Source organism: Elephantulus edwardii, unplaced genomic scaffold, assembly GCF_000299155.1.
Source record: "Elephantulus edwardii isolate Elephantulus edwardi_28Jun2011 unplaced genomic scaffold, EleEdw1.0 scaffold00207, whole genome shotgun sequence".
NCBI lineage: Eukaryota > Metazoa > Chordata > Mammalia > Macroscelidea > Macroscelididae > Elephantulus > Elephantulus edwardii.
This window is the reverse complement of record NW_006399957.1, coordinates 868,122-876,363: the sequence shown is the minus strand read 5'-3', so window position 1 is coordinate 876,363 and position 8,242 is coordinate 868,122. Positions and strand designations below refer to the sequence as shown.

The window sequence follows — 8,242 nt, the reverse complement described above, 5'->3', positions numbered from 1 at the left end:
GAGCACTTAATTTTGCTCATGTGGAACCTATACCTGGACTAGGAAGCTGCTGTGTGAACAGAGCAGGGGGAACACTGCATGGTTTAAAGTTGTGAAGGGAGTGCATCAGGATTGTATTCTATCTCCATACCTGCGTAAATCATCTGAGAAGTTGAACTCTATGAAGAGGAGTGTGGCATCAGGATTGGAGGGAGATTCATTAATAACTTGTGTTATGCAGATGGCACAACCTTACTTGCTGAAAGTGAGGACTTAAAGCACTTGTTGCAGAAGATCAAGGAATGCAGCCTTCTGTATAGGCTGCATCTTAATATCAAGAAAACAAAGATTCTTACCACTAGACCAACAGACAGTATCATGATGGATAGAGATTGAAACTGTCAATTCCTTCATGTTACTTGGATCCACAATTAATACCCTTGGTACAAGCAGTCAGGAAATAAGGAGACACATTGCATTGGTAAAATCTGCAGTTTGGGACCTCTCCAAATTATTGAGGAGTAATAATGTCAGTTTGAGGACTAAGGTGCATGTGATTCAGGCCATGGTCTTTCAGATTACTTGCTATGCATCTGACAGTTGTACAATGAATAAGGATGACAAAAAAAGAATTAACACCTTTGAGCTGTGGTGTTGGAGAAGACTACTAAACACTCATGGATAGCCAAAAGAACAAACAGGTATGTCTTGAAGAGGGTGCAGACGGCGTGCTCTTTGGAGGAAGGAATGGTGAGGCTTTGACTCACATACTTTGGACATGTTGCTAGGAGGGGCTATTCCTTGGAAAAGGACATGATGCTGGAAAGGGTGGAGGGTCAGCAAAGGAAAGGAAGACCCTCAACTAGGTGGATTGACATGTGACTGCTGCAATGGGCTTTAGTCTGGCAGAAGAGTGAGGAAGGCGCAGGATACAACAGGGTTCAGATCTTTTGTTCATAAGGTCGCTATGAGCCCTACTGAACTGGAAGGCACCCAACAACAGACTTAGGGAGGTCTGCGTCCCATCTGAATTTAGGAATGTTTTCCGGTATCTTCAGGTCACCATAGTGGGTACCTTTTGGAGAGTGCGACCCTTCTCTTCTCTCAGGCATCTTGTGATTCTGTGTCCCACAGTGGGTGCCTCTGGAGACCTTGGGGATCAGGGGGACTCACCAGGGTTGGTAAGCCTTCACTTCCTTCCTGAGAACTCTTCTCTCCCCTTCCGGGGTTTGTGAAAGTCACTTGTCTTCTGAGATCTTCGGGCTCTCTGGACCAGTGCCCATGTCACTGGCCAGCCCTAAGGTAGGTCACCAGCTGCGCCCGTCGCTCCTGCTGGGACCAATGCAGGTGACAGCCAGGCTCGATGTATCAGCAGCTCTGTGTTCTCGACCTAGAATAGAACCCCGAGGGGAGGCTGCTCTAGGTCTGACAGCGCCAGACAAAACGCTCAGACCACACCGCGGCCACGTGCTCGGCCCAGAACTGACGCACACCCCCGCGCATGCGCCTTCCCCTCCAAGGCGGCTGGCCCGCGGTGACGTCACGGGACGCCGACACGAGGCGGGCAGGGGCTCGGCCTTTCTGCTCCTGCTGTTGCCGCTCGATGACGTCACTGAACGACGACGCACGGTGGGGCGGGGCCTCGGCCCCCGCGTCGCGGCGCCTGCCGCTGACGTCATCGTCCCCCGACGCGCTCGGCCTGGCTCCGGGAGGGGCGGCGGGGGGCGGTGACGGAGGGCAGCGGGGCGGGCTGGGCGGCGGTGCGGTCGGAGCATGGCCGACCAGATCCCTCTGTACCCGGTCCGCAGCGCCGCGGCAGGCGCCGCTGCCAACCGCAAACGCGCCGCCTACTACAGCGCGGCAGGGCCCGGGCCGGGGGCCGAGCGGCACAGCAGGTAATAGCGGGGCCGCCGGGGTCCCGTCCGCGCCCCCACACCCTCGGGGCCCTTGGGCCGAGCACCCCACTTTACACCCCGGCCGCCTACTCGCGGCCTGCGACCCCGGAGGGGTCTGGTGAGGCTGCCCCGCATCCGCTGCTGGCTGCATCTGGACAGTCCATCGGGCCGGCCTGGCCCAGGTGCCGGGTGTGTCCGCCCTGCGGGTGGGGGAGGGCACAGATGGCCGTCCTGGGGCCATGGGGGCCGTGAGGCCTGTTTCTCATCCCATTGATGTCCTGAAGACCCCATAAATCAGAAGCATAAACCAGATTCATCAGATTGGGCTGGAGAGTTACTCCCTATTGAGTAAAATGATGTTTACTCCACTGACAGTTACAAAATAATAAGTTGCCAAAACGTAACTTGTATGACCCGATACATTGTCACAATTGTACCTTAACTACGTTGTTCTCAATGGCCGAGAGTCACTGCCGCACGTGTAAAGTGTGAGGACACTTAGGGGTTTTTCCTAAAATCACTGTTAACAGGAATGTCTGGGTTTTTCGTAATGGGAAGTGAGAACTCAAGTAACATTGTTCAATAGAGCCATAGTTACTTTATAGCCAAATTAAAACTTAGAGACTGATTTAAGACGGAAGTCAGTTGAATGTGTGTTGGATTTAATTCATTTTTCACTTTAGACTCCTAACCAAAAGAGCAGGTAGAACCTGAAGAAGGCTCTGCAATGTACGAAAGCGAGGCAATATGCACCTGTGGAGATTTACAGCTGTACAGCGGGCGCTGCCAGCTTGCTAGGCTCTGAATCAACGTGGTGTCCTTGTATTTGGTCTTCCTAGTATGTCTTCTCCAATGAGAAGAGGGCAACATTGAAAAATATTATAGTAACTAGGAAAGGAAACGTTCAGAAAGGGGAAATACTGTATCCTGCAGATAGTGAAGTTCTATTTTAACCCAAAGAGTAGTATATTTCTTTAAACCCTGTTTTGTAAATTTGATAGGACTGTTAGAGGCTTTGGTTGAAACCTGGGCCTACATCTAAAGTTGATGAGGTTAACTATTGAAAATAAAATATTATTGTGATTCTTGAAGTGTGAAAAAAGAATCAGAATCTGTTGAACAGCCTTAATGAAAAATTTGTGCCATGTCAGTATTGAAATCCTGTGTGTGATTTCAGCAGTGTAGGTGAGCCATTGTGACATTGTGTTGTAGGAACAATTCCCTTCCATGCAAGGCAGGACATCCAGACATTTCTCTGAAAGGGCATCAGCTGCTGCTTCTGAATTTGCTTTTCAGAGCGTCTTTGCCTTGGCTCTTCATGAGTCTGTAACATATGGTCAGAAGAGTACACTTTAGAATGTGATAGAGCTTTGTAATCCTGTTTGATTTACTTACCTGCTTTGTGATATTGGGTCATTTTTTAAACTGTAACAAGATTGTTTTTGTTAGGTGCCAGGTGACTTATAGTGACCCTGTGAACACATCTGAACCCTTTCTGTTCCTGTGCTGTCCTCATCCTCCATGATTCACTTGAGCTGGTTGCTGCAATCACTGTGTCATATCATCTCCTTATGGGTCTTCTTCTCCTTTGCTGACCTTCCACTTTTCTAAGTATAATGTCTCTTTCCAAGGAATAACCCCTCCTAACAATCTGCTCAACAACACTGACAGAGAACTACCAGATACAGGCTGGGTTTAGAAGGGGCTGTGGCACTAGAGACATCACCCATGTCAGATGGAGCTTGGCAGAAAGCAGAGAGTACCAGAGGAATGTCTATCTGTGTTTCATTGAGTATACAAAGGCATTTGACTGTTTGGATCACAACAAGTTGTGGCTAACCTTGAGGAAAATGGGAATCCCAGAACACTTGATTGTGTTTCTGCGAAACCCTTTCTTACACCAGGAAACAGTTCTCAGAACAGAGGGAAACATTGCATGGTTCAGGAAAAGAGTGCATCAGGGATGTGTCCCATCTCCATTCCTTTTCAATGTATAGTCAGAACAGATCATTTGGGAGGCTGGGCTATATGAGGAGGAATGTGGCGTCAGGATTGGAGAAAGACTCATCAACAACCAATGTTAGGCAGATGACACAATCTTGCTTGCTAAAACTGAAGAGGACCTGAAGTGCTTGCTGCAGAAGGTCAAGGACTGTATCTTCAATATGGATTGAAGCTCAACATCTGGAAGACAAAGATTCTCACCACTGAGCCAACTGGCAGCACTGTGATAGATGGAGAAGAGATTAAGGTTGTCAACAGTTACAGCTTGCTCGGTTGCACAATCAATACTACTGGCACCAGCAGTCAGGAAATCAGAAGCAAACTTGCACTGGGAAAATCTGCTGTCAGTGACCTCTACAGAGTGCTGAAAAGCAACGATGTTAGTCTAGAAACTAATCTAGGCCATGGTCTTTGCAATTACTTGCTATGCATCAGAGAGCTGGACAGTGATTAAGAATGAAAGAAGAATTGATGCTTTTGAGCTGTGGTGCTGGAGAAGAGTCTTGAGCATACCATGGACCATCAAGAAAACAAATTGGTCTGTCCTGGAGAGGGTGAAACCAAGTTTCTCCTTGGAGGCTAGGATTTTGAAGCTCCTTCTCACATACTTTGGGCATGTGGCCAGGAGGGACTGATCCTTGGAGAAGGACAACATGCTTGGAAGGGTGGAGGGACAGTGCAGGAGAGGAAGACCCTGGGTGAGATAGATTGATACAGTAACTAGGACAATGGGGGTAGATGTGTCGGAGTCTTTCAAAGTATGTGAGATGAAGCATCATCCTTGTGTTCAAGGAGCAGTCTGCACCTTTTCGAAGACAAACCTGTTCTTCTGGCAATCCATGGGATAGACAGTACTCTTCTCCAATACCACACCTCAAAGGCATTGATTCTTTTTCATTCTTATTCATTGTCCAGCTCTCAGATGCATAGTTAGTGATTGAAAAGACTGGCCTGAAGCGTCGCACTTTAGTTTTTAAACTGGTTAATCGTTGCTCCTCAGTGCTTTGGAGAGGTGCCTGACAGCAAGTTATTTGTTTGTTGTTTATTTTGTTGTTGTTGTGTGCCGTTGAATTGGGTCCAGCTGGCACAGGAGAAGATTACCACTCCTTATCCAGCAGATTATCTGGTGGATTCGAACTGTGTGCCTTCAGGATTCAGTGCGGCTTCTTGCCACTAGGCCACCAGAGCTCCAGGAGATTATGTTTTATTTGCAGTTGTTGAGACTCTAGAACATGTATAAGGTGACTTTTTCAGCACTTGATTGGAAATTGATTTTTAAGAAATACTATATCCCATTTCTTTCTATGTGTTATCTGTAGGGATACTTTCATTAGTTCTTTAAGTGGTTAGGTGATTATTGTTACTGTTTGACTCTGATTTACAGCAGCCTTGCGTACAACATAGCGAAGCCTTGCTGCGTCCAGCTCCATCCTCACACTAAGCTGCAGTCGCCCAGTGATTGAGTGTGGGAGTGCTCCAGGCTGCTCATTCATTCGTGGGCTAGGAGCTCCCGTCCTCTTGGGTTTCTGAGCTGTAACTTGTGTGGGAAGAGATGACCTTTCTTTCTTCATTGGAACCTAGCCTACCATTTCCCTGGGCCAGGGCTGCATTTTCTTCATGTTTAGACAGGGAGCTATTGTTATGAGTGATGCTCCCTGTGAGGCTACCCCTTTCCTGCCCCTTAGACTGTGTTTAGGAGTGCTCTGCTGACCAAAAGGCTGAGCCTCTCTGACAGTTAAACCACCAACAGCTCCATGGGAGAAAGATGAGCAGTCTCTATGCAAAGGTTTGCAGCTGTGGTCTAGTGAGTGAGCCAGACGGCAGAAAGGAGCCTAGGTGAGGCACCGCTCTACGTGCTGGACTGTCAGCCTAAAGTCCGTGGTTCAGATCCATCATCTTCTTCAGGGGCAAATCTGGGCAGTCTCCTCCCATAGTAATTCACTGTCCTGGAAACTCAGCAGAGCTTTGCCGTGAGCAGCCTGCTGGGTTTTGGTGTGCATTAAACTTTGTGGGCTTTGCCTGTGTGTTTTTGTCTGCTTGTTGACAGCTAGCCCCTGGTTTGGGGTATGAAAGGTAAAAAGATGGGAGGACTCATCACTGTTAGTCCTGTGCTCCCTAGCAAGCTTGCTTCCCCCTCATGTCTCAGTCTGGAAGAGATTTTTTGTTTTGGTTTTTCTTGATATGCTTATAAAGTTCATATACATTGTTTTTTACACTATTCATAATTCACATTGTATTTCATACAGTCATTCACATACATGATGATGTTTTATAAAATTAATCACCACTGGACTTTGCCCCTCACTACCCTGTCTTTTCACCCAAATCCTTCCCATTTCCTTTCCCCCTTGCCTCCACCCACTAAACTGCAACCCTGCTGTGTCATCCCTACCATCCTCACCCCTCTACTCCCACCCTTGATCTCCCATGCATGTTTTAGTAGTTATCCTTCTTTTTTTACTATAATGATCTTCTGCAGTGTATGTCTTTATGAGGCTGCGTACTTGTTCACTCCACATAATGCTCTCCAGTCCCTCTCAAGTTAGATAGTATTTTTCAAAATTGTTGCTCTTTAGTGCTACGTAGTATTCCATTATGTGAATGTACCACAGTTTTGCAATCCATTTGGTTGTGGTTGGGCATTTGAACTGTTTCCATGTTCTTGTAATAATGAATAATGCTTCTATGAACATTGGTGTACAAATCTCCATTTGTATCTCAGTTCTGATTTCCTTGGGGTATATTCCTAGTAGTGGAATTTCTGGATCTTGTTGAGTTTGTGTTCAGGTTTTTGAGGAAACGCCAAACTGCCTTCCAGAGTGGTTTTATCATTTTACAATCCCACCAACAATGTCTAAGAGTTTCTTCTTGCCATATTCTCTCCAACTTTGCCACTGCTACTGGGGTGAGATGGTATTTAATTGTGGTTTTGATTTGCATCTCTTTAATTGCCAGTGGTTTTGAGCATTTTTTCATGTGTCTATTGGTCATCTGAATATCTTCCTCTGTGAAAAGTCTTTCCATGTCTTTTGCCTATTTCATAATTTTGTTTTCAGTCTTTTTCTTTTGGAAGCCCAGGACTCCCTGACCTCAAAACCTACTACACAGCAGTAGTTACCAAAACAGCATGGCAATGACAGGCACATAGACCAATGGAACAGAATTGAGAACCTAGAAATGTACTCAGCTATCTGTGGTCAACTGATATTCGACAAGGAAATAAAACTTATTAAATGGGGAAACGACAACCTCTTCAGCAAATGGTGTTGGCAAAACTGGACTGTTACCTGCAGAAAGCGGAAATAGGATCTACATCCCACACCATACAAAAAAAAATCAACTCAAGGTGCATCAGAGACCTTGGACTAAACCCAAAACCATAAAGTTCATAAGAAACAAACTAGATCAAGCTTAAAAGGCCTAGTCTCTGGTATAAAGAGACTGCCACGTAGAGTCACCTGTGGTTTTGAGTCATGTGAAGTTTATACCTGTACTTGTGGGAAACCACAGGGAGGAGATCTAGAAGGAAAGGTTCACCTCATGTTTTACCTGCTGCCGCCATGGCACTAGCAATGCTAAAACCAGAGAATTCCAGAAGAATGTCTATTTGTGTCTTACTGACTATGCGTTTGACGTTTGACTGTGTGGATCATAACAGACTATTTAGTACCCTTCTCCAGCACTACAGCTCAAAGGCATTGATTCTTCTGTCATCTTTATTCACTATCCAGCTCTTGGCTGCATAGCAAGTAATTGAGAGACTGTTGCTTGGATCAGATGAACCTTAGTCTCTAAACTGATATTCTTTCTCCTTAGCACTTGGAGAGGTCCTTGAGAGCAGATTTTCCCAGAGCAATGTGTCTTATGATTTCCTGACTGCTGGCACAAGGTTGTTAATTGTTGATCCAAGTAATGAAATAATTGACAATTTCTATCTTTTCTCCATCTATCACAATGTTACTGATTGGATTTTTTTTTCTGTTTCCAAGTAATTTTATTCAGAATTTTGAATGTGCTTCCTGAATCAATAAATACTATACAAAACAATGTAAAAATGGCTACCATTTTCTCTCCCTTGCTCCCTCCACCTAGGAACAATACCTTGGTCCACCTCACTCTAGCAATGTCCCTTCAGATTTGGTCCAGCATATGGGGTTGAATGACATAGCCCCTTGAGTATTGAAGGAGTCTGGCTGGGGTGGGGAGAGCCTCATGGATCTGTAGGTGACTAGGTTAGAGAAATGGATTAGTGTTTCTTGTTGTTGCTTTTTTTAAGAGGGGGAGAAAAGTCGGCGACTGGAGCAAGAACCTACCCCAAAGAAAAGGGTGTCTAAAATGTTCACGGTTCCTTCTTTTGCCTCAAA

General features: G+C 46.0%; 1 protein-coding gene across 1 annotated transcript in view; it reads left to right on the top strand.

Moving 5' to 3' along the window:
* Window positions 1-1,752: 1,752 nt before the first annotated feature.
* The window catches only part of ATP9B (ATPase, class II, type 9B), a 194,110-nt gene continuing 187,620 nt past the window's right edge, over window positions 1,753-8,242 (top strand). Inside the window, exon 1 of the mRNA XM_006897229.1 lies at window positions 1,753-1,874. Within this exon, the coding sequence (XP_006897291.1) occupies window positions 1,753-1,874 (122 nt within the window). The remainder of the gene's footprint in view (window positions 1,875-8,242) is intronic.